The sequence below is a fragment of the Grus americana genome, chromosome 1 (genome assembly GCF_028858705.1).
Source record: "Grus americana isolate bGruAme1 chromosome 1, bGruAme1.mat, whole genome shotgun sequence".
Taxonomy (NCBI): domain Eukaryota; kingdom Metazoa; phylum Chordata; class Aves; order Gruiformes; family Gruidae; genus Grus; species Grus americana.
In genome coordinates, this window is record NC_072852.1 from 147,178,552 (window position 1) to 147,206,333 (window position 27,782).

Genomic DNA, 27,782 nt, shown 5'->3' on the forward strand with positions numbered 1-27,782 from the left:
TCTGCATGTTAGATTTAATATTCTTCTTTGAATAGCTAAACTCTTCCATTACCTCTACTTTTAAAAAATCATAAAAATCCCAACTACATACACCTCTTTACCCTCTTCCTATTTTGCTTATGAATATATCTCTCTCCTTTCCCTCACATCAAAGCATATTTAGGCCCAGAAAACTGTTATTCTCTCTATTACCTATGTTTTCTTTTAGGCATTCAAAAAAATCTGTCTTACTGTCTTTTATATTTTATATTTAAATAAACAGAAGTGTCAATGATTTTATATATATATATAAAGTGTGATTCTATGCATTTTCTATTTTGTTGAGCAATTAAAAATTAGAACAGAATACAATAACCTTATCAACAAATTATGGCAGCTTTATGAAAGAAAATAATGTACAAAAATTCTTTAAAAAGCACAAGTCACATCCACTGTCAATATATTTGGGTTTTGTTTTGAAGGAAGAAAAAGCCTTATCTCACTTGATGCTAAACACAAATATTCTAAGAATCTATTTCTGAACACAGGCCTTTGTGCTCTGTAAACACTGGGAATCAAATTCTTCTCTCTACATATCATCCTTATGTCTCTTTTTAGTATATTTTAGTATATCCCATTTTCAGAAAAGGAAAAGAGGTAGGAAGGCAGAGAGGAAATGTTTCCTTCCGTGTTTGAGCAAATTATCCATAGCAACATGCAGCACAACAATTTCTAATTCTGCACAACATGAATTTCTATAAAAGCAACATTCAGTCAGCAAATTTTTGGCTCTCTTTGACAGATGCTGTCATCCACTGCAAGAGTCATTATTCCCCAGTTGTATCCAGTATTTTTCATCAGTGGATGCAAATGTGGTAAAAGAAATCTAATCACCTCCTCACTGTCATTTTCCCAGAATCCTCATTAGGAAATGTTATTTAATGTTTGTTACTGTCACTGAAAACTGGTTTTAACCATGCATTATTTCCTTGTGCAAAACACAAACGGAAGATGAATAATTTCTTTTCCTCCTCTCAAGCTCAATTCATTCTCCTATCCTTTATGCCTCTTACCCACTCTTTCGCAAAAGTTGCTTATACTTCCAAAAAAAAGCTTAATTCCTCAAGGCTATATATACACCCACCAAGTACTCAACAAAAGGTAAGCAATCTAATGGGAGCTTTTCTAGCTTGTTGTTACGGTTCCCAGAAAAAAAAAAGGGGGGGGGGAAAAAAGGGAAAGAAAGAAGGTTTACCCCATTAACTTCTGTGCAAAATGCCTGGTAAGATTTCATTTCCCCTGCCAAAACCAGCCAATCTAACTGTTCATATATAAACTGGGCTGCATGTTTGAGAGCTGCAAGGGATGAATTCCCCATTTTTACAGAAGTGCCAAACCAGCACACCAAAAGGCGAGAACTTTTTCACGTTTGTCAAAGGACCACAAAGTAGCCTGACTGAAGGCAACAGGGAGATTTTGGGGAAGTGGTCTGAGTATTTTTTTAATCCAACACGCCCACAAGAAATTAATTTTCTCACACCACTTCAAAAGTCAATCTGAATCTTTTTATAAGGTTACCCATACCATTTCCTAACTTTCTTCAGCTGAGCAATATGTGTAGAAGGCATTTAGCTGGCCAAGAACATCTCCTCGTTTCCAGGTCTACTCTTGCATTCTATCTCCCAGTGAAGACTGTGAGATCAGCTTTCTAAACCTGCACTGTGCTCTCTGGAGCATACACATACATCAGCTGTAATAGAAAAGGGTTTGGCATTAAATTAATTTTAACTATTTTTAATTTTTAGTTTTGGAGTTGGTTTAGTTTTATTGGTGTTTTGCAGTCGAGGGTTTTTTATTTGTTTGAGGTTTTTGAGGGGGTTTTTTTGGTGGTTGTTTGTTTGTTTAAGGAAGGGGTTGTTCTCTGTCCTGAAATCTCTGTTCTTCTCTTTAAGGAATTTACTTCTTTTTCCACCACATCAATATTAGTTCAAAGGCCCTTATGTTCTTTTGCAAGGTTACTTCTGCTGAGTTTTTAATCCAGTGAAATGTAGAAAGGCTTTGGGATTTTTTGTTTGTTTGTTTTAATATGTGTGTGTGTGCCCACATAAACATCTCCCCCCCCCGCCCCCAGCTTAATTCTCCAGAAGCACAGTTTGTAACTCCAGTTTTGTTAAACATGGGCACTTGCCACCATTTGAGATGCACTTGGGTTTGAGACCTCATCACCGGCTGGCAAGATGCAATTATGACATCTCAGAGACTCGAGCCCTTCTGGAACTCAGGTGAAGTATTTTAGGGTATCTCAAGTGGCATTAGACATCTAACGTTTAGGCAACAACATTAAGCCTCTAAGATTTCTGACTAAGAACTGTAAACCCAGGAACACTGCCAAATACACAAATCTTGAATATTAGTCCCATTAAGGAGGAAGCAGCATGTCCTTGGCTCAGGCAGCTCTTTTCTTCTGTCTCTGATCCGTACTTACGGGTTTTTTTTCCCCTTTTCATATGAAGTCCTTGCCTCATTGTTATGGGCAGAGTTCCATGCTCAGAGTAAAAGCATCAGTGGCTGGGAGCCTGCCTGCCAAATCCCTGCTGTAGTGCATCCATTTGAGGATGTTCTACTCATTAATACAGAAGCTTATGTAAACACAGAAACCAAAGTCCTCCAGTTCTCTTTTTTATATACATTAAAAATATTATCCCACCTGAAATATACTTACAAACATCAAAAGATTTAAAATAATAAATGAATGGATTGAGACCAGCCCAGAGGAGGAGGACTTGGGGGTGTGGGTTGATGAAAGCTCACCGTGAGTCGGCAATGTGCACTTGCAACCCAGGAAGCCAACCATGTCCTGGGCTGCATCAAAAGAGGTGTGACCAGCAGGTCGAGGGAGGTGATCCTGCCCCTCTACTCTGCTCTCGTGAGACCCCACCTGGAGTACTGCATCCAGCTCTGGGGACCCCAACATAAGAAGGACATGGAGCTGTTGGAGCGAGTCCAGAGGAGGGACACGAAGATGCTCAGAGGGCTGGAGCACCTCTCCTATGAGGACAGGCTGAGAGAGCTGGGGTTGTTCAGCCTGGAGAAAAGAAGGCTCCAGTGATTCTATGAAAAGACTTTCAAATATTTCCTATCAACTGACACCACCAATAAAATGAAGATGATGTTAAACTTTAGTGAATTGTATTATATCTTTAGAATCAGAACAAAGATTATTTCTAAATCATACACTGTGTGTGCACACGTGTTACTTCAGCTAAAATTGCCCGAGAAGAGTTGAATGTATTGCATTGCACTGAATGACAGTTTCTACACTGAACAGTGATTTTGAATAAAGAACAGCTTATACATCAGTCAACTTACAGCTGTATTAATCTAAAACCCAAACAATTTTGCAGTTTCCTCGGTTTTAAGGGGTTGCTGCTTCAAAAGCAAATGATGAGAAAGTTCCATTTCACTGCCAGTTTTGGAAAGCTGTTAGAAAGTCTTTTTTTTCCTTGGTAATGCATTTTATCTTGTATCTCTCTACCCACAGGAGGACTTACATCCCATAGGATGGATAATTAACTACATTTTAGATACGAACATGACCAACTGCTATGATACTTTTTTTTTTTCTGGTGAATTCGTTCTACTTTAAAAGAAAAATTAAATTGCTTTTAAGTTTTCACTGCTAGAGAACCTGTTTTAAAAGCTCTGTTTATTTCCTTTACAATGAAGTGGCACTAATAACAGGCAAGCAACTGTCACTTTTTATGCAGGTATTTTTCCGCACTGTCACAATAATTTCAAAGCAAAGTAATGCACATGTTTAGTTACCAGGAGCCCAACAAGACACTCTTCACACTCAATACATTGATTTTCTAGATCAAATAGTCAAATATATATTTATTGCATGAGTGGGAATTCTATGTTGTGAGAAGATGCCACAGGAAATATATGTGAGGTTAACATCACATGACCTAGGGATTCCAGGGTCAACAACATGGAAAATTTGATGATTAGTCTCAAATACTACACATTCAGTATCTATGCCAATATCAGAACACAAAGAAGTAAATGTAATCTACAAGCTCTTTTGTCAAAGTATCAAGATTTCAGTTTAAAGCTGAAATTCCAGACTGCAAGTTCTAGTTTATAAAATCACATTATAAATAATCAATGTTGCATTAGGATGACTAACTTGCTGAAAGAACAACACAACAATGGGGCACCTACAGTTAAAAGCAGTGCTACAGGGGAAGAAAAAAAAACCCCACAAAACCAAAACCCAAATACACACCCACCCCGAAAACAAACTCTGCTATCCTTTTGAAAATAATCAAAGTAACACTAACAAGCAGTTGCATACAAGAAAGGAAGAGCCTCATATTTTAAAAATATAAAGCAAATTTAGATGTATATACTGGTGAGGTTGGAGTGGGTTTTGGTGGGCTGGCTTTTTTTTTTTCCTTTCCACAATATAAAATACATCCTTGTATTTTCCTGAAGAGTTTATTTTTTAATAAAGATGAGCATTTGAAAGCAATTTATACTGAAACAAACCTGAAGCCCTTCATTTTTATAAATAGCCATTCTAAATTCCTATTGCAGAAAAGCTGACAAGCGTAAACATAATCTAATCAAAACAGTGATAAGTTATGTGCTTCCAAGAGCTTCCTTGATGTAATTAGCGCACGTGTTCTTTGAAAACAATATCTGATTTGTGTCAGTCACATCTATAGGCAGGACTCTGAAATCTGGGCAGTCAAAAAAGAGATGCCTATGATGATGATGACAGACACCAGCATCACTTAAGTGCTACAATGGAACATCGTTCTGGGATGTGTTTTGCTTTTTAGTTTTTTAAACCAGGATCACATTCAAAATTTATTATTTCTGTTCAAGATTCACTACTCATCTACCAATATTTCAGAGCTTCCTACATACAAAAACCCCTCAAAGAAAGCAATGTCTAAAGTCAAAAGTTCTTCACAATGAGCTGCTCGGGTACAGCCTTCCTCACTGATATCTCTGAAGAAAACAGTAACTAATAAAGTATCTTGAATCTGTTACTTATAGTGAGGAAAATGAATTTACACTCAGTACCAACATTAAAGTAGTAATAATATATGCTTCAAAAATAAACTCTTAAATATAACTGTCAGTTTTAATAATTAAATGTGTGCTTGGAACAACAGTTTACATACCAAAATAGCAAAGTGGATGTCAGTAATTATGTAACAACCTAAGGGAACAGAAATGCAGTATTTCTTATCTGTATAATGTAGGCTGTCTTGAGCATTTAGAAAACAGTCCATTTATTTTAAAAAAACCCAACAAACCAGAATGAAACCACACCTTCAACGCTGCTGTGCAATTTGTTTATAAGAGGAAAGTCAGTGGATCTACTTTCACTCTCAAACATATGCTACTGAAAGAGAGGAATGTATCTTCTAATTGCAAAAATAAGAACAAGATCCTAGCTTACTATTAAGGGACTTCAGTGTTGTGGCTGGAAATCTTTTGCTTGGAAAAAACCTAAAAAGATTCAGTACAAGAGTTGTTACTAAAATGAGCATTAGACAATTTCAGTTTATACATCTCTGTTCTCCAGGTGTGGTTTAGAACAAGCACCGTCTATTTGACTGTTCAATATTGAGCAGGGATTCGCCAAGCAGGTCTTACACAAAACAGCCACAAACGTTACTTTTTGCTCAGCAAAGTGAGCTCAGTTCTCACTTTAAACTACTAAGGGATCCTTGCCAGTGTTATCCCTGACAATATTCTCAGATCTCAGAAATTATATATTTAAAGACTTAATGAAAGCTAATTACTGAACCGCTATACTCAGCAGAAAATTTAAATTCAGTTCAGCAAAACATTTGGCATGGAAAAGTAAACTATAGGAACAAGTTAGTGCTCTGTTACCGTGTAACAGACCTGCCATTCATTCAGAGTTGTGGTCAATATTTCCATTAAAAAACTTGTTTATCAAGAAATTATTGTGGGAGTTATTAAGCAGCTACACCTCAACTGACTTGGCAGACAAAATTTTCTGTAAAGACAAAGAGCTTTTCTATTACTTAAAAAAAAAAAAAGAAAAAAAGGAAAAACCTGTTGCATCCCTTCACAAACACAAGATGCTTTCCAAAGCATATTTTCTACTCTTACTTCGTACAATCAGATGTATCTCCCTACCAGGTAAGTCTTCCTAATGCTCGGTACATTTTCCCTTTTCTGTGTTTCAACCTGCAAGCCACAGTTTTATTTTTGACTGCCTCAGCAAGCATCCCTGAAATATCGGAAACAACATTGCTCTACATCATTGCTCCACTTGACCTTCACCTACCAAAATTTGCTGCTGCTGAAGTTAAGCAGACAAACAAAACCAAGTCCCCAACAATTTGAAATGACAACATCTGTAGCCCTAATCAGCCACTGACTTCAGAAAGGCAAAATATTGCATTTTTGAGGACACTGTGGCAATAGAAACTAAAATCATAATAAACTTTGAAATGGCTTACAATGATAGCTCAAACGATGTTAAACTTAATTAAGTCTGAACAGGTAGCATCATTCTAATTGGTGAACTTCCTTTGAGGAAGCAGTAGAATACAAGATGTTCCCTTTCTTCTAAAACTAAAATGCATTTCTTCAATAAATAGAAATACCAACAACAACACACACAAAAAAAATCGTGTTATCCTCTACTGCTGGGACTGTTCTTAAAACAGCAGGTAGATGTTACTACCTTAGGCCTAGATACAATTTTCCAGGGAACAATAATGAACACTATCTTCCCACTTTTTGCACAGGTAATTAAGCACTTACTCGTTCTCCCCATTCCCTCACCATTAAGGTAACACATATAAAAAAAAATATTTTCTTCAGACCTGTGTATGCCATTTTTTAAATAACAGTGCTGACCCATGACACTTGCTAGCAATGCTTTCTAAAATTGCCATTGTGCATTTGATTCATCCTAATCCACCCAAGCTCAATATTTGCTGCTTAAAGTTACCCTACTCATAATGTAGATGCATATAATTTAAAAAAAAAAAAACCAAACCCAAACGCACACACAAATTGGACAATGTTTACTTCATAACTTTGAAAAGGAAAAATTGATCAAAAAGAAATCAGTGAATTCATACATCTGAGCTGAAAAATATGTATTTTGTAAACTATTGGCATAGGATAAAAAAGATTCTGCCTTTAATCCAAGGAGGTATGGCAGTCATATTCCTCAACACATGCATCTTGGAAAGCTAACCAGGAAAGTCTTTTAAAGCAGAGCAATCAACTGAGAGCGTAATTTGACATCGCAAACACCAAACTTGAGTTTCATAGGTCAGACTAGTTTGGAATAACATAGTAACAAGGAAACTACTGATCCTCACTGTTGCACTAAACCAAGGCGAAGACTTAGCCTTTGATTATGTACCAAGGCACAGAAGTTGACTAATTGGATTCAGTTCAGACTGCCAAAAGGGCTACTTCACAAGAAAAGTGTCCAGTCAAATTGATTCAAAGAAACTTTGCTTTACCAGATTATAGGTACTGCCTCAAAAGAACACATAAGGTATGTGAAGAAAGGAGAAAAGGAATCCACTAACATAACAACACTTTAACAGACACTAAATAAACAATTTAAAAGTCTTGAACTACTATGTTGGCAAGACAGTAAGAAACAAAGCAGCAAATGAGTCTCAGTAAAACTAAAGGATGACTAAACTCTAAAATGCAAACTCTATTATCCTTATTTAATCTGACTAGTAGCTAAAAAGAAGTCACCTTTAGTCCTCTAACAAATCATGGATATTTGTATTTCAAGGGCATTCCTTCCTTTTTTTTTCGTGTTAAATTTTAATTATTTTAAATAGGTCAACTTGGAGTCTTAGCACGGTGACTTTTTTCAAGCCCTAAAACTACATCTAAAAAACATTACCCTTCAGAGTTCCCAGCTTTCAGGTCTGGGGACATCGTGATATGCTCCAGCAAGATTTCTGATCTGGACAATCAAGGGACCCAGGCTGCAGGGCACAACATATTGTACCTCACACCACGCTGTACAATTGCTCTGTAATTAGAAGCAGACCAACCAAATACAAATAGAATCAAATTGACTTCTTTTAAATTCTCTCATGAACTGCCAGAGAAGCACTGGTTTTGAATTGCATTTATCAAAAAGGGTCTGGATTAAATTTATTTAAAAAAAAAAAAAGGCAAGACAAAATTTACAGTAGTAAAAGAATTAGAGGGAAGGCACTAATGATCATACTTTCAGCTGAACTCCAAAGATGCTACATCATTTCACTTTAGTTTATAATGACAGCCCCAAATTCTATCTTCAAGCATTCTCAGCGAAAAAGCAGCTTTAGATTTGAGACCAAAGGCAAATAATTACTAACCTTTCTACATTGACTGGCTTGTCAAATTTAAATAGAATATAATCCCCCGCAACTGGTGTGACAGCCCAGAAAAAATCTTCCCCTACGTAGGTTTTTTCTAGCGTATGCCCTTGGTAGACTTTTAAAGATGTCGAAACCTCTGCAGGTGGATTCACGTGGATTTTATGCAGTAGCGGTTTCAGGAAGTCTTTATCCTAATCGAAAGAAAGACAAACATCATTGCTGGTCAGATAACCTGTTTTATTATGTCCCTCTCCCAAGTGACTACACTTAAAACAAACACTTGCATAAAATGGAAAATGAATGCAATACTCATTTTTGGGTGTATCAGATCTTGTACTGATTAATAAGATGAACATACCATTAAAGGAAAAAAATTAGAAAAAATATCCTCTAGCAAAAATCCACAAAAATAAGCTGAGATTAGCACTTCTTATACTTGAGAGTAATCAGTTTAAATCAGATTTCATTCCAACTGGAGTAATATACAACATGCTTGAAAATGCCAGACAACAAATGCCTGTTTTCTCAAAGGCTACAAAGTTTTTCATTTAATCAGCCTGCTCTGCAAAGGAAGGAAAATTTTAGCTACTAACTGTGAGTTTCTGGATCTTCCCTGCTAGAGAGGAGTGGAGGCCAACATGCTGGAAAAGAGAAGGCCTGAAGCGTATCCGTAGGTTAGACTTCTGTCGATCACAATGTTTCTGAAATGGGAGGGAGGTGTTAAATAAAAAATTCACATTAGTAAAACCAACACAAGGTTCCTGAGTTTTTACTGCAAGTATGTCATGTTACATGAACCAAAAAGACTCAGCAAGATCCCAGACCTATTTATCCTGTTGTTCTTGTTTTCATTGCAGAAATCTACCAAGACTGCTGTGCAAATATAATGCTGTTCAAGGTTCTTGCACAGAACCTGTTTATTCAGTCTTTCAGCCAGGCTGCTACTTGAGAAATGAAGGACCAAAATCCAAAGTTTATTCCCCATTTGTAACCTGCTCTATGACTTCTATCCAAGCAGTGGCATTCTGCAGAGCCTCAGTGGGGGTTATGTGAATGAGTTTATTTTAGGACTGTTACACACAGAAACTAACTAGACTTTTGCTTTTCATCCTACTGCATCTATCTCCCAAATCTGAAATAGTAACAGTTACAATGCCTCTGAGAACTGTCTCTTTAAAGATCTTTTTCAGATTAAAATCTTGGTAGGAAGAAAGACTCTTTCAGGACATGCAATAACCATAATACATAGTATGCTAGCCTCCAGCTCACTAAAACCAACTCAGTCACCATTATGAAAACATTTTAGAAGCTTTATAATATAAACAAACTTACAGCATCTTTCTCAGGGTTACACACTTTCACCCAGAGGATATGGTCCAGGAGCCAATCAATAGGTTTCTCCTTATAAAACATAAATATGAACTCTACAATAAGAGTGATATCTGGAGACTGGAACATTTTACCTGTGATGACATTAAGAATAACCGGAGTTATTTTAGATTAAAAATAACATTGTCTTTTGAAATCAGTGAGACAACAGATGATAAGTTTGTGCCAAGACAAGAAATGTTAGCAATGAACAACTTGAAATCTCAATGTTATTAAAAGCTCCATACTTGTCAGCTATGCAAAACTAAATAGAACAACTATTCAAACAAGAACTCATTGTAACGTATCTTGGTGCTCTCAAAATATTCAATGCATACTACAACACAGTCTCCTTAAGAATAGAAATTGTCCGTCTGCAAAAATAGAGAAAGAAGAGTTATGGATTTGCATCCATTATTCTCCATGCCATGTGTAAGCTTGAAGAATCTGAGACAAGGAGCTGTAGCTATCGCAAGCGTTATCTGCCCAGTCACACAATTTCAGCTTTGCAGGTACAGAAAGCAGAGGTGGAACATCTACCACTAACTCCAGATCCTTCTCTGTAGAAAATCGAAGGGAAAGAAGGAAGCTGCTAGAACATAATCGGAGACAACGCAACTTAAAAACAGAGACATCACATAGCAGCAACCAGAATTTTTTCTGAAATGCATAGGCCATCAGCAAACTCATACTGAGGACATTTCCAACTAGCCACACTCAAAGCATTCAGCTGCCCAGTAGAAAGTCTAAGTCCCTCCCACAAACAAAAACTGCAGAACTTCTTCACCAAGTACTGCCATGACTTTGGGGCTTCCAAGACAGCATACTGCTTGGTCAAGTACAGATGGACTTCTGGGTGGCACTGTGCTACAGGATTCTTGGGAACCCTGCAAACTGTGAGGCTTAAAGGAGGCCTTGGCAAAAGAAGGAAACTTACTGTTGATGAAGAAAGGCTATTTATTATCAAGAAAAGCAATTTTTTATGTGATTGTGGAATACACTTCACTGCTAGTACAGGCGTCTGAAGATAAAGGTGGCCAACACACTGGGCTGTTTTGTTAAACTGAATGCAGCACTTTTACGAAAGGTACCTTGTATGAAGACACTGCTGCCAGAAGCAACACGTCACTGGGAGTGGGGCAGTCCAAGGCTGAAGACAGACTGACCACAAGTGCTTGTACTAGCGACTGAGTGCCAACTAAACCCCCAAAGGTAGTTCCAGATTTGAGGGCAGATTCAGAAAACATCGGGTTTGCAGATGAAGTCTGCCTCTACTTTGCTAGGATACAATGGAGGAGGCGAGGGAGAAAGACATTACATGACAATGAATCTCTTAGGAGGACACTGACTGAAGTGATTCAGTTCGGCAGATGGTGCTGAGATGTGGGCAGTGCTGACTTAAACAGGCATGGGCTCATGGGCACATGTGCATTAATGGATCAGTCCAGTGGAAGCTCTTCTCCAATGCAAGTCTTCTGTCTGTCCACACTTGGGGGTTCCATACAACACACTAACACACAGCACTTAGGCATGTGAAATGTTTTTTTTCCCCACTTGTAATCTATGAGGCCTTCATAGGCTTTTTAAACAAGTTTCACAAATGGTAGAGGTCCTAATATTTTCTCCTATGTTTAAGAAGAACAGCTGGAGTAGACATTAAGAACAGGTTCCCCGCTGATGCGGCAAAAACCCTTCCCACACTCATCAGAAAATGGGATTTGGTTCTCATCTACAGGAGGACAAAATTCTTTGGAAAAGTCACTAAAGAGCTGTATAGGCTAGTCTGGATGACAAATAAATAGGGAACAACGTTTTGTATGAAGCTTAAAAACTATCAGCAGTGTAACATTCCACTTGAGCAGGTGGCTGAGTGGAAATAAAGAGATGGTGCCAAGCATTCTACCTTATTTAGGCATCAAGGAGGATGTTCATATTTATATAAACAGAAAAGAGGTTATACCTGAAATATCACCCTGAACCAGTACTACACAAAAGGTAAAAAGTTATCTAGTCTTAAGTGATTAGGAACATACATTTCCATTGTGAATGTACATGTGGACTATCACTCAGAGCCAGACATTCAGTTACTTCTCTTTCTGTTGAGGCTCACTGAAGTCTGCAATTCATAGAAGATTACCGCAAGGCAGCATAAAAAAAAAAAAAAACTTGAGGAGCTGGGAGTTCAAATCCCTGTGGTAACAGGGATGGAAAATTTCTCTACTGAAATAGGTGACTGAGCCTGGCATATTATACAATATCTCAGAGTAGATACAGAATGCCAGGTTGTTAGCTTACATATATTAGCAACAAGGATATTTTTAAGGGAAAGCATCAAAGTTGCAGGGGCCCCGTTATGTGTGCTCTGACACTGCCAGGTATTAGAAGTCAGTATCAGACTCATATATGGACATATGCTTTGAGAATGCCAGTATCTTGAATTGCAAGATCCTTTATTTTCTCAAAAAGAGGATACATACTTAGGAGATCACCTAAAGGGCCTCATCCTTTCCAGAAAACAAGTCTAATGGGATATGGGATCTCATTCCCTTATGACTTGTACGAAATTGGATAAGAACACAGCCAATGAAACACTACTTATTTTGGAATTCTGAGATGAGTTTGGAGAGGTCTGAGTGCGGCTACATCATGATGCAGTGCAATAAATACGGAACAAGTATCTGACAAAAGTCCAAATTATTTAGTCTGTGGGAATGATGCTATATTCATAAAGCAGACCATTCACACAGTGGGGTGGAGAAGTAAATGTGGTAAGACGTTAATTGACCTGACATTGCTATAGCAAAGCTATCCCGTACAAAAACCTTGAATTACACTGTTACAAAGCAAAAACATTGACATTCCTTGTAAGTGCTTGTTGCAATGAGGTCCTCAAATAGGCATCTCCACTTGAAAAATACTCTAACTAAAATTTGAAGTTCCCACTAAACAAGGGACAACTACTACTAAACTAGGGATGACTGCAAAGCTTTCTTCTTTAAAGACATAAGAAAGATGTTAGGATTTTTTATTAGTATATTGTTACTATTTACACACTATATTGTTGTCATATTGTTTAACATTATTTGTGAAAGTAAATATTTAAAAATGAGTAGGAAACATTCATATGACTTGTACAGTGTTGTATAAAATATTCATGCAGAATAACAGCTCTTTCAGCTTGTCACACTTCCAACTTAATGGGTTCCAAATTTTCCTGGTGATTCATCTCTGCCTACTGCTTTCAATAGCATGGGGCAGAAGAGAAAAATATGAGAAACCTTAATCAAATACCAGCTGAAAAACAGAACTAATCAGATGTCTCTGGGATCTTTATGGGACTGAAACTATCATTTCTAGATGACACCTGCTGAGGTAGTCTGTCAGTAACACCTGCTTCCATAGGAAGTGGACCTTTCTATGTGATGTCAAAGAGATGCACAATACCACGCAACTCAGAAGACAAAAACATCCCCACATTATTGCTCCAATCTCAATGGAAGCAGACTGACTGAAGAGACAGTTTATCCTCTTCCTGGAGGTATGCACACAGTCATGCTGCTCTGGAATCCTTTTCTTCCTCTACCCAAGGACAGTGCGACAGAACCATACTGTACATTTTTCCTTTGACTAGCTCATCTTTTGAAGAGCACAAGGATTACAGTCTTCAGTTGTCATCTATGGTGAAAAGACACTCATAGACCATGTCACTTATAACCTAAACATTAAGCTACAGGATCCTTACCTACAATTAAATAAGCAGAGAACAAGACTGAAGGTAAGAGTAGGAATTCACTGTTTTCCCTAATTTAAATTATTCTAATTTTACCTAAAATAGAAACAGAATATCATCAAACAAATTATTTACTTCCATATGGCAAATTCTTCTGGGCCCAGATTGGCATACTTCTGCCAACCATGCAGTCAACCACCCCTGACTCAGCGAATAATCCAGCTAACGCAGTGATATCACAGGACATACCACGGAAAAAAAAATCAAAACAAACAAACAAACACCCTGATACGTCCCTGATGCATCTGACTGCAACTAGTCAGAATATGCTAGGTAAGCATCAGCTGACTGTACCTGAACTAGCATCTTTAGACCCAACTGGCCTCTCTACATTACACTGCCCAGCACCATGGAAGGGTTCAACAGTGCAGGCAAAGCCTTCTCACTTTAATTTGTAATGATGACTGGAGCAAAGACTAACAGGCAACACCCTGCTCCTGAGACAAGCCCTCCTCTCCCTTCAGTAACCAAGGACAGACATCCACGCACTGCTTGCAGAAATGCTTTCACCACCTTGCACAGCCATCTTGGCACAGCCTTCCCCCAGCTCCTTGCCCTTCAGTATAACACAGCATTCCTCGTGTCATTTCTGTCTCAGGACACCACCAGCACAGCAGTACTGCCATGGATCAATGTCCGTCTTTTCTCCCCCAGAACACTCTTCCTACATCAGCTCAAAAACAGGCCTCTGCAGTGAAGCCTCTGGCAAAACAGGTCTTCAAAGCTCTGGACCGCTGACTGTCCACAGCTACTCCTTATGATGGAAAACAGCCCAGTACAACTCCTACTCCACAGATCCGACACCCCAGCCCCTCTGAATCCTAACTATCCAAGCCCTTGCCTAGCCTCTCCTGAGGAAGGGTAGCAGCAGCAGCCTGGCTTCCCTAGGGCATAGCCAAAGCCCAAGAACAAGAAGCAGCATTTGCCAAGGTCCTGCATTCCTGTGGCCTCCCATGCAGCTGCAGGTGAGGAAAATGCTGTGAGCCATGGAGCCATTGAGATGCCATCCAAATCCAGCCTACAGCCCACTGGCCCTCCCCAATATGCAGTTAAAAACTATCAAGCCAAAGAGACCAAAGCAAAAACTGCAGTAACACACACTGCCTCAAACCAAAGACAATGTGAACAAATTGAAGCAATGGCTCATCCTTCACCATGTTCATGCACTTGGTACAGTGCATGAGAACACACATAAATCAAGGAGATTCTGCTGACAAAATTTTAGAGTTTTCAGATTCTGGGTACATGCAACCTACCCTTGGAAAGAAACTTCAAAGTCCAAAGGAATTAATACTAAAAGGTAAAATCTTGCTCCATAAATCCCTAGCGATTTACAAATCGTGGAAGACTTTCTCCATATTATTTATCTATATTGATAAAAGTGAGAGCCAGGACTGAAAAAAAATATATTGTGGAACATCATCTGCTATTTATTGTGCCCTGCCAAGGCTTCTATATGATTTTTCAGTCCATTTAAATGCTATCCTTAGTGAACTATTCTGGCCCTCTCAGTATTTTGTTGCCAAGTACAAGACACACACAAAATGAAAAACTTTGTTTTCTGTGGTTCTCTGAACTGCAAATATCTAAATCATTAATTTGCATTCTTCCACATAAGCATTGTGTTAAATGTATTCAGTCTACACCAACAATAATTTTATACCTGCAAGTGCATATTCTAACCATAGTTGAAGTCTTTTAATGTTTTCCCTGTTAATGATATGCAAATTACTGGCATTAAAACCAGAACCTGTTTGAAGTTATTTAAATCTCAAATATTTGACTTGATCTACTCTTCCCCAAAATTCAACTATGTGGACTGCTTAAGCAAAACTTTAATCAGAACAACTTAAAATAATCAGAACAACAGGCCTTAAAACATCAGGGCACAGTAAGATTCAGAGGAACTGTATAAGACAACCGAAAGGCTGATTTCAGGCCGCTCCATTAAAAGATTGTGACACAGTGCAGAGTATTGCAGATCCTCTGGAAAACACTTCACCGCACAGGCAGTTGGAAGACAAATCAAAATTTCTCATAAAAAGCTAACAGGACTTTCCTATGTTGTGTTAGGGACCGCAGTGCAAATCAGAATCCAGAAAAGCAATAGGCGCATCTCCTTCCACAGAGCTTCTTAGGGAAACAGCACGTATCTCACCCATTATTTATTAGATACTTGACAGCACTTAAGACTATGCTTTCAGTATCAAAAAAAAAATCCAAAGAAAGCAACTTCTGCTCTGTGACATAGGTGACAGAATTCTATAATCCTGCTGTCAGCCTAAATAGTTGCATTTGCCACTTCCTCATGTAGTACTTGCATAAATCAGATTTTCAGTTCAGAAATACACTATGACAAAAACCATTTTTACCTAACAGAACTTGCAAGCTGATCAAGGTTTCCAATAGTGTTTGCCCCCTCCCTGCAAGTGTTCAAGGTCAGGCTGGATGAGGCTTTGGGCAACCTGGTCTAGTGGAGGGTGTCCCTGCCCATGGCAGGGGGGTTGGAACTAGATGGTCTTTAAGGTCTCTTCCAACCCAAACCAGTCTGTGGTTCTATGAATAGCTTACAGCGAATCAGCCACATCTCTGTTTTTTAGAGATTATTTCTAAATCAGTAGCATCTAGGCAATTCAGTGCTCTGCTTTCTCTTTTAGACATCTACACATAAAACTCATCCCCAGTTACAAACAACTACTTTTGCTCTTCCTATAGCTATATACGTTACTGAATTACTATAGTGTTGGTCTGCATCAAGATCCATAAGGGATAGTAGAAATGAGGCATTACGTGCATAAAATTTCTATGCAATATATGGTTATAGCACACCACTGTGTCTCAGAGTCAGAAGTTCTAGTCACTTTCACGTATACTATTTTTTCTCTCAAAGCATAAAAGCAGGATAAGTAAATTGGGAGAAAAAAAATCTAATTTAATTTTCTAGGTAGAAAATCAACATTAAGATGTGTAGCCATAGCTAAATGCATCTGAAATTCTACTGATATCATCTAATTAAAAGGAGGCAAGCAAATATGGTACAAGGAACAAAGAACAGGGATGCAAGCAGCAGTAGCTAAATTTAACAACTATTTTCAGAGCCTACACCCCCAAAAAAAGTATATAGACAGTATAGAAAAACAACTTTAAAATAATTTTAAACAGTTGTGCAGGTGATTAAGCCAAATCTCAGTATTAAGAACTATCTACCTACCCCTTCTGGCTCAAACACTGTGCCCTCTATAGCAGCACTGAGAACAGAAAGGGGTGTGAAATACATCAATACACAAATAATAAGTGATCTGAAATACATCTGCATGGGGTAGACAGTGCATGTCCTAAACTGTAAGGTGGTTTTACGCTCATTTTGACATGTCAGTCTTACAAAATTGAAATTTGTGAGTGAATACACTCTACTACTTAACTAAGCAAATGTAGAATGAATGTAAATTACTTCTATAGCTCAGGAACTTCATACAGAATATACATTTAAAGTGCAATTAGGACTGGAGCTACAACTCTAACCCCATTTAAACCCACATTTTAACTGTTTAACTGCTCAAAAGTAGAAGCAAAGCCTAATCAGATGTTGGTATTCAACCAGTCTCTGCAGTGCTGAATCACAGAGAGTTGCAAGGGGCTCCCAAACAGAAGAGTCAAGTCTTGTACCTTAACACGGCATGTTAGGAGATAACTACTATTTTCCTTTCTACTCAGTGAATCTCTGAGACCCTGAAAGTCAAGGGACTATTGCCTCAGCAGCACACCTGATGCTGAGCTGGAAATAGGACAGTACTTGCCATTCACACAGTTGCCAACCTTCTCAGTTCTGCACTCTAGATGCACATCCACTATTTGCAACCATTACGGGTCACTGAGCTAAAAATGAAGCTGTTCTCTGGAAAGTAGATACAAAGTGAAAACAAGAGTACAACAAGAATTTCCAAGGGAATGACAGAACTCAGGACTGCACTTTATCTGTTACATGTAGGATTTTCTTCCTGTTCTGCACTCAATTTACAGCCTTTGCATTGGAATCGTTTGTGTTGACTACATAAAGGTACCTCCACAGTCTGACTTAGCTTTTCACTTTTCCTCACGTATCTCCAGCTTAATGCTTTTAAACAGATAATGACACATCACTGCAGTAATGAAATAACCTTTTGATTTGTAAAATCCCTTCAAAACTTCTTTTTCATTGCTTTTCTGTTAATTCTAGTACCTCTTAATAAAAACATATTAGCGTAAGAGCAAATAACCATAATTTCAGCAGCACCCTAGTAGTCAACCCATAACAGCCCGAGATGCTGCATTAGCTTCTCTCACTGTTGTTCATTGCAAATGACAGGTAGACTCTAACTACACTTAATTAGGAGCAGACAGTCATAACTTCTCCTTGATGGAGTAGAAAGGTGGAGACAGAACAGGCCTTGCAACCAAGACAAACAGATGCTTGCTGATTCTTGGAAATTTTGGCACAAACACCAATGAAGTTGTTTTAGGTGGAGTTAGTTTTCATGCTTTTTTCTTTTACTTCAGTCAGTTGTCTCTTAATGACACTTTTGTTTTAATGGCAGCTAAATTCAACATAAGTCATTGTTTGCAGTTTGACTGTTAGTATTTTTAAAAATTAATTAACTTCGTTATAAAAATGCTCTCTCTTCCAACAGATTGAGTTTGCCTCAGTCATACAAAAGTATATGAAATAACTGATAAACAAATCCATGAGTTAAACCAGAGTTCCTAAAAAAGCCAAATGAATTTCTACTTCTTGGTCTATTTCCAATACAAAGACGACAGCTTTGAAGTCAGGTCACTATTAATTCACAGAGTCTGAGGATGAACATGTTCTTTCAAACTACTGAAGTGAACATTTTCTTACCAATGAAACCCAGCTGAGAAAATTCTAGAATCATCCAATCTTCAGAAGCGAGCTGAAGTGCAAAATTTTTTATTGTGCTGAAATAATTCTGCTTGACAACGATGTCATCTTCAAGCTAGAGGAAGGTAGCAGCGATATCAACATAAATAAAAAAGCACCAGTAAAGCAATAAGAAAATGTACTGCTAGGAAATACTGATTTATAATATATTGCTAACACACAGCCATATATTTTTAACACAAGTGCTGCTAGAAAACCTAGCCTCTATTGCCAAGAATAACTATTCTATTGTAGGGATCACAGTCTATTTGTGGAGAACTAATCCAGAATCTTTCTGTAGTAAGAATCCACAAATGTATCTCAACTTATTACCTCAGAACATTGCTTTTCTAGCGTCTCTCTTCAGAGAAAAATCATCCATGAAATAATGTTAGACTAAGTGACATCATCAGTATAACAAGCAGAATACTTGTATTATTTGTACACAAACATGACTCAGTTTACTCATGCATCTAACAGCACTGAAAGAATTTCTCCTCTGAGACAAGAGACTAAGAGCAGGTTGTCTACAGAGGTGGGATTCATTTCACCTGGCTCTAGCGGTCCAACAGAAGAACAGGTGCATAGTCCAAACTAATCAGCTAGTCTGGGCAGCAGAACTGCCAACACATGGTGCTACAATCCCTTTAATTCAAAGTAAGGCCACTGCTTTAAGGATCCTGCCTTTCCTGTCCTTTGTCCAGTGTATTTATGCTCTCCCCCCTTGTGCGGGAACTAATATTTGTGTGACTGCCTAGTTTCAAAAAGACTGTCTCATTTTGAAACCTCCAGGAGAGCTGGGCCTCCTGTGCAGCCTCCAGGAGAGCTGAGCCTCCAACAGCTCTCAGAGAGCAGTCAGCATACCTTTGTAAAAACTAGATGAGATGAGTGGGGCTTTATATCCAAATGACACAGTACCAAAATCTAAATAAAGATCATAAGCAGAGTTACTCACTAAATCTGCAATATCTACAGGTAAGCCTTCTATTTCAAAGCAGCAAGACACAATAGGAACAATTCTGAGCTAAATTAAATTTAAGAAGAATTGCTTTCCTCTGTTCTTGAAAATCTCTTTAAAAAAGGAAAAAGAAAACAAGTCTAGCACCACATTGAACACTTATCTATACACAATGGTCATATTAAAGTGATGCTGCATTTGCTTCAAAAGAAAGGAAAAATGGATTTTAGCTAGATTTCCACTCAAAACTATGCTGGTGTTTTTTGCCTAGGCAACTCAACAGTAACTTATTTGGGGGACAATTTAAAAACAGTGGTTAAGCTGTCTGCATTCCTTCACTTTTTTCACTAAGCATCTTAAGATAAAATAAGTAACATAGGATAAATCGCTTTCTGCTTCAGTGTCCTCCACAAATTACTTCCTCATATACCATAACCTCCATACTTAATGCCCTCCTTTCAACCATGGATTCAAGTTATCTCTGTTCTGTGTATGTGCTTCTGATGTGTCCAACAGAATAATTTCTGGAGATTGATTTGAAAAATTGTCTCAAAACAAAGAAGAGAAATTTACCTGAATGTAATAAACTCCCTTTTTCTGGGCATACATCATAAGAAAACAATAATCCAAGTTTTGTTTTGTTCTCCATCTGAAATTAAATTAAAAGCTTAAGTATTATGAGAAAAAGTTATTTCAATATACACTGGTAACGCAAAGTAAATCTCACTATGAAGACAGACACATATTAGTGAAATGTTAGGACAGCTGCTTTTGGCATTGTTCCCTCAGGAAATCCTCTGTCTGAAAAAAAAAAAAGAACAAAGATTTCGCCCTATGCTTTAATATAGACATAAAACTCATTTAACTTGAATCTGATTTTGTGCAAACTACCTGACATTTCACTAAAAACACACGTGCATTTTAAATGGTAATTCAGCAGGAATTACTGGGGTTTACGCTGCATTTCAGAAACAAAAACAGTAAACATAGGAGTCTACATACAGAAAAAAAATATGTATCAAGTGTCAGTTCTCCTCTCAAAATTTAACACCAAATGAATTCAACCAAGCATAGCATTAGGCTCTGACCATGCACAGAATAGCATGCAGATAGGAATGAGATGGATTCACAGGACACTTTTAGTATCCCCACACTTTCAAGAATTACAGTAAGAAAACATTTCAAGAATTCACATCCCACTTGCCATTTCATAAACAAGAAAAGTGTGTGTGTGGGAGGAGATGGGAAAAGATCTGGTGGAATAAGCTAACCTCACTCTCTCTTTTGAGTCTCCAAATGTCTCTTTCAAGTTTGTCAAATCAGGATAGTAAGTTGCAGGAGGGGCTATTACTTCCACCAAGCCAGAACTGATCTCTGTAGAAAACCTGTTAATAGAAACATCCTAATCACATAAAAGATTCAGAGTTCTGTAGACTTCCTGCTTGCTTTCTGTTGGTACAGTTATTATGTCTGGTTACAATGACTTATTCAAATGAGGCATGTAAAATAAATGTAGTATATAAAAAAAATAGTTTTCCTCAACATCATCTTCAGAGCAGTATAGACTCTCATCCAGTAATCAGAATTCTAACTAGATTCTAAACATTTCTTTTGCTTTTTTTTTTTCCAGAACCTAGTGATTTTTTCTATAGTTCTCTTTGAACATATGGAATATAATGCCCTAGCACAGGTGTCACAAATTTCCATTCATGTTGAAACAATCCCATCTGCTTATGTTACAGCATAAACTATTAGTACACCAAATCGTTTAATCCCATTTATTGTTTTACAATTTAACTGGCTGAATCACTGTCCCTTGATTTGTCAACTATTTTTTGTTTGAAAGTCCAAAACCCAAGAAACAAAAATGCATCATCTTATACTTCCAGAATACTTTTTATTACTTATCACAACCTGATTTAGGAAAAAACAAAAAGCAAACCCACCAATAAGCTAAAAAGTGCCCCATTAAAACGACAACTTACTCTTTTTCCAGGCTTGCAACAACACTGTTAACATAATCAAGATCAGTCTGGGGAAGAAAAAAAAAAACAAAACACAAAAACCAAATAGAATGCTTAACAATTTTGGAGCAACAGTTTAAAAGAACCAGTAAAATAAACATTGGAGGTAGCTGTACTTGAAAAATCAATTTCAACGTGTAAGATATTTGAGTAACGTAGGAACACATCACACACATAACTATGTCTTATGTCTAATGGGAGAAGAAACAATTATTTTGTAAACAGAGGGGAACAGTATTTGCCTCATATCTGCTTTTAGCAGACAGTTCTAATCCAACTGTTGGAATTTTCTTGCAGCTCTCATGCTCTGAATGACAAAATGATCACTGAGTGTTTGTGTAGGAAGAACTTCATATCATTGTTATATAATAATAATACTGTATATGAAAATATTGCCAAGGAAAGCTTTCTGGAAAACAGGGTATTGAACACACACTTTTCTTCAAAAAATACACCTCCTAAACTTTACATTTAAAACATGGATGCCCCAACCATAGACAGCAACTAATATGCTGTTTTCCTGCTTTTCTGCATCAGAGATAAAACTTGAGGGACTATCAATCCTATCAATCACCTTAAAGATGCACACATTCTAAAAATTACTTTTGGGTTAAAATACAAATCATGACATTCTGGAAAAGTCTAGATTATCTACCTTGCCAGAACTGGTCCATTATTCAACCTATTAACTTGGTCATACACATGCCTTTCAGGAAAAGAGAGTTTGTGAACTCATAAATGTGACTGAAAATCCTAATCTTTGTTATAGTCACTAATCTAATAATTTGACATGCTATTTATCAGTTTTCAAAAGAAAATTTACAGTCTATAAATCAACCCAGATTCTGGTGGCTTATGAAGATTCTGGAGAAACAGTTGCCTTTAAAATGCTGGAAACAAAGGAACAGTTCATACTTTTTCTGATGAATTTGTAATGCAGATTATCATTAAAGGATTATACACACAGAGAATAAATCCCTCCCCGAGCATTTCTATAGAACTACTAATCTTGTTTGATAAAGGTGCTTACCCTTTGATCTTAAAAATCACCATTCCTATTTTTAAAGATTTATTTTTACAAAATCCAACATAATGCCAGTGACGCACACTTTTCCAAAAAGGAACAGTGGGTTTCTTCCAAAAGTAGGTTCTAAATACTACAAGAACATGTGAGTAGAAAACATTTGTCATAAATTTTTCACACATATTTTCTTCGTAAGTGCTATGCCTAGTGCTGGACAGAAGTTCCAATAGGCAGATAAGGCGTCACAATTTAAAACTCATCCTGCAGTGAGTTCCACACAAGCAGATTCACAAATCCATATGGACCTTGATGTATCACTATGTCTTTAAGTACACATACAGATTGTTCACTCACTTTATTACTGGTAAGGAGTTTAAGACATAACTTTTTCTGCCATGTTTAACAGTTGCAAATCAGTGACCTAGTGACTACCTAAAAATAATTTTAGTATACCAATCTTTATCTGAAACGTTTCTTTTTTCTTTTTTTACCTTTTAAATATTAAAAAGACAGAAATTGTTCTTTAGTCAGCAGAAAAAAGACAAACAATTTGAATTTCCAGTTGTCATGCCAGACTTCAATTACCCAGTCTAGCATTAATAACTCAAATACTTGTTAAACAGTCCATATTGTAATTACATATAAATATATATATACATACACACACAGAGCAGAAACACAGATAGTTTCCATACAGTCTTCCAGATATTAAAATAAATGCCAAACTACATCCCAATTGGAAGTATATATTTGGTCACAAGCTTGTGCCTTAGCACGTCTCGTTAGAGTGAACATAGTTTTGACCTATTTTGCAGATACACCATGAAGCCTTGCTAGTCCTTTTAAAACCTTACACACTTATACAAAACACACCCCAATTAAAAAAACCCAAACGTCTGGAATAAGAGGGTTTTTTCCATACTTCCCCTTATTTATTTGTGTCCTTCACACAAAAGATTGGCAGTTTCCCAGTCAGAGCTGCAATCACAATAGCTTTATGTTAAAGAGATGTAGCCTGTAGACTTCCAATCTCATATTGTAATCTGTGCTGCTGTCACACAAAGTCAAGATGGTCTGGTCTAGCTGTACTGATCACGAGATACGGCAAATAACACTGCTGGTTTAGTAGGCAACCTTCCTCCTGAATCAACAATCACTGCATCAGCACAGTGCAAAGGGAGATGCCACTTTTAGAATGAAAAAGAACACTGAGATTAAAAGAGTTGATGCCATTTTCATATGAGCAAATGCAAAAGACTTGGTATCCTGCCATTATTTCTAAATAAGCAGTTGTATTTACATCTACCAGCAGCATCTGAGGTTCAGAACCAGGATTTCAACACCAAACTCTTCCCCTCGGGACAGCAGGTTAATTGCCATCTTTCCACATCAGAACTTCCAGAGGCAACCAACTTCTCTTATTACCCAGCCTAACACAAAGTGGGATCTTTGCCAACACCCTTCAGCTGTGGACACGTCCCAGGAAAGTGGCACTTGTAAGTTATTTCACACAACCTCATGAAATAAATATGAGAATATGCAATAAATTTGATCAAGCTGTAACTACACCCAAGGGAAGGGTTAACTATACAGAAGACTTTGCAGGGTAGCAATGGAAGGAAATCTGGAATGGCTAGATAATTGCTCTAACCTAAGGATCTTCCACACAGCATCAATAAATTCAGCTAGTAACTGAAAAGCAACAGAAGAAGAAGAAAAAAATCTATTCTTGACCAAAATCTGTTCCACATTTTTGAGGAAGAAAGCATTTACTGCTTTGACAAAGTAAGACCTAAGGTCCTCTTTATCAACCTGCAGGACATGAGACAGCTGAAAATAATTCTGAACTACATATAATATGAAGGAGTCCTTTAACAGGACAAGGCAAATCCCAATTAATCAAAAGGAAGTCATCCATGAAAGACAATAGAACTGTTCTTCAGGCTTTAAGTGAAGATCGCCTGGTAGATACCAGGTTGACTTTGGATCAGCTAAGATGGACTTCATTTCTGTTTCATGGTATCAGTGCTGCTTGCAGCTACTGAAAGGAAATGTCACTGGTGATCCCAACCAAAGCAGCACAACCTGTGAGACTAGAACTTTGAATGGTTTTGTCTATCAAATCAGAAGGCAATAACAAAACCAGAATTTTTCCTTGGTAAAATTCTTAAGGTTGAAGATTAAATAATCCCTAGGAGTTTGGAACCCAAGAAAAAGAAGCAAAAATGAACATTTTAAGAACTAATCCTTTTAAAGAGATTAAATGCAAAATTATGATAGGCCACAACCAAAGAGTTTACGGTACCAGCCACAAAGATGCATCTTATCAATGAATCACATGGAGCCTTACAAACAGGTTTGTCCTGTTACGTGGATCTCTGGGAACTAGTGAAAGGCATAAGTAGCGGTGGTTATTTCAATATCAGTAGTTCAAATCTTTCCGCCTGTTCTTTCTTCCTAGTCGTATGAAATTACTGATCTCCAAGAGCCTATCTTGAGCCTATCTACACTTTCAGCAAGAAAAGAAGATTTTAGCTTACAAAATCTATGAAGTTTCATAATCCTGTGAACATGGCAACATCTAAGGTTTAACTCCTTAAGCCCTCCATCAGTAATTTTGATGACACACACATATAGACTGCTTTGATGAATCTCTCTAAAAGAAAACTGAGAGTCCATTGTGGAACAAACTAAAGTTTCAGACTGTCAGTGAAATAAATTTTTACATTTCCTTAGTTTTTATAAGATGCTGCCCTACAATTTTCTAAAGTACCTTCTCTAGTTTAGGTGAGGCTGCATTTCAAGTACACAAATATTCTGTTTGTCTGAACAAACACTGTTATTCATAACAAACACATAAAGAACCAGAGCAGCAATGAACTTTCTAATCTTTTTTTATTGATTTTTATGAGTGAGTGTGGGCATAGCAAAGCAGTAGAATATATTAGCTAGCAGACAAAACAAGAGGTTAGAAAGTTCCAATTAACAGCTAGCCAACCGTCAGACAAAACCAAGATTTTTAGTTTTAAGAATCAACTGTTTTTACTGTTAAATCCTACCTACTTCATACCTTCAAGAATGAGAGAAGGTGGACTGTTTCTCAAAAATTTGAGACCAAAGGTCTATCTACTGTCTTATCCAGTAGCAGATGCATAGAAAAAAAAGATGCAATCACAGAATCATAGAATATCTCCAGTTGGAAGGGACCCATAAGGATCATCGAGTCCAACTGCCTGCTCCTTGCAGGACTACCTAAAACTAAATCATATGACTGAGAGCATTGTTCAGATGCTCCTTGAACTGACAGAATCGGTGCCGTGACCACTTCCCTGGAGAGCCTGTTCCAGTGACCGACCACCCTCTCAGTGAAGAACCTTTTCCTAATGTCCAACCTCAACTTCCCCTGACACATCTTCATTCCATTTCCTCGTGTTCTGTCGCTGGTCTGAGAGATCAGCGGTCCCCCTCTGCTGCCCCCCTTGGAAAGGTGTAGACTGCAATGAGTTCACCCCTCAAGCCTTCTCTTCTCCAGGCTGAACAAGCCAAGTGACCTCAGCTGCTCCTTGTAAGTTTTGCCCTCAAGGCCTTTCACCATCTTGGTTGCCCTCCTCTGGACACACTCTCATAGTTTGATGTCCTTCTTATATTGAGGCACCCAAAACTGCACACAGTACTTGAGATGGGGCCGCACCAGTGCGGTATAGAGTGCAATAAAGAGGGTATGTACAGAATGAACCTTCCTTCTCTTCGTATACCTCCCAGTTCTCGGTAATCAACAGTTTATAATTCCTAGGCCTGACTGGTACCCATTATATTCAATAGTTCGTCCTGGATCTTTGTGAATTTGCCTGAATCATTTCAGAACCCACCGAGTCCCTTGTATCTCACAATAACCAGTAGCAACAAGGTCCACAATTTAGCTATGTACCAAGTTAAAAATACTCTTTTGATTTAGATTTTGCCTCTTAATTTCATTTAGTGGCACCTAGATTGCACCTGTATCACCATATCAAACTGAGAATCAGTTCTAATCCACATATGTAAAATCTAAATGAGCAAAACAATGAGTCCAAACAGGGCTGGAGCCAAGCTGACACACAGGCAGAGCAAGCACACAAACACTTTGCATCAGACCATACAAGACATGGTCTTGTACTCTAGCAGTACCAACAAGACATGGTATAGCTAGAAGAAACAAAAACAGCCTTGAAGTTCAGATATCTACAAACCATTGTAAAGCATGGGATTCCTGACCCACTTTTATTTCCTGTCTCACCCCTCCTGCAACAATGTATCTAGTGATACTGGATACATTGCAAATTAAGTTTTCCTTAGTTTGCCACTAAGCACTACTCCTACTCCCATTCCTATGACTTGTCCGCTTGATGGGATCAGAAGTGCTGAACGCTGGACTTTGGCAATATAAAAAATGGCAGCTGCCATGAAAAAATTAAACTGTGTGAGTCAACATTGGCACCTGGCTAGAGAAAAACTTTATTTTCACATTAGGTTCTCCACATGGCGGGGTGGGGGGGAACCCAAACAAAACACGAAAAAGCAAATAAAACATTGAATGCCATGATATTGTTCACAAGCAATGTAATTGTAGCATTTTCTTGTTCTGGAAGTTTGACTTGCAACCTTAGCTTTTTTAAAGCTATAATTTTCAAGATGCATATTGAAATGCTCTGTAAAATGCTCTGTACAAGTTTTCAGCAGTTGACACTGCTTTGAGCAAGGGAGTTGGACTAGATGATCTTCTAGATCATCATCATCTTCTCTGAATCTCAGATCTTCCCTTAACAGACCAAACCTCTGTTTGGAATAACTTTCAATTTCAGTTGTCAAAAAGAGTCCATTTTAGGAAGAGAAGTGCAAATAGAAGCAAAGATGGCACTAAAATTCAAATATTTTTTTTTCACAAGCGACTAGGAAAAGAAATTAAGATGGCAAATACCAAAATACTATAAATTCAAGAAAAGAAGCTACGGGGAAAGAGGGGGAAAATTCAGACACTAACTGTACAGTACATTCAAAACAATGTGGTTTATCTAGCCTGTTAGATTATTCAGATCTTAATTCTTAAATGAAATCTACTCTAAGTAAGTCTTAACTTATTCAAGAACATCTTCCAAAAAAAAAAAAAAAAAAAAAATCCCTGAGAAAGAACCTTGCCAATCTGCAAAGCATGGTCATTTCATTGCTTACTAATTTCTACAATTTTATTTGATCTTTCATCATCATCCCTGCAGAATAGAGGTGGAATAATTTTACAATATATTTTAAATAATAACAAACAATGCAAAATTGAACAGCCTC

At 37.6% G+C, this 27,782-nt stretch overlaps 1 protein-coding gene across 3 annotated transcripts in view; it reads right to left on the reverse strand.

Annotated features, from left to right (window-relative positions):
- Window positions 1-27,782, reverse strand: part of MGAT4A (alpha-1,3-mannosyl-glycoprotein 4-beta-N-acetylglucosaminyltransferase A) — a 77,264-nt gene that overhangs the window by 9,240 nt on the left and 40,242 nt on the right. For all 3 annotated transcript variants that reach the window (XM_054818012.1, XM_054818031.1, XM_054818021.1), the window contains 7 exons: window positions 21,401-21,447; window positions 20,687-20,800; window positions 19,989-20,064; window positions 18,419-18,533; window positions 9,714-9,844; window positions 8,975-9,082; window positions 8,379-8,572 (listed from right to left, as the gene is read on the reverse strand). In XM_054818012.1, coding sequence (XP_054673987.1) covers window positions 8,379-8,572; window positions 8,975-9,082; window positions 9,714-9,844; window positions 18,419-18,533; window positions 19,989-20,064; window positions 20,687-20,800; window positions 21,401-21,447 — 785 coding nt within the window. The remainder of the gene's footprint in view (window positions 1-8,378; window positions 8,573-8,974; window positions 9,083-9,713; window positions 9,845-18,418; window positions 18,534-19,988; window positions 20,065-20,686; window positions 20,801-21,400; window positions 21,448-27,782) is intronic.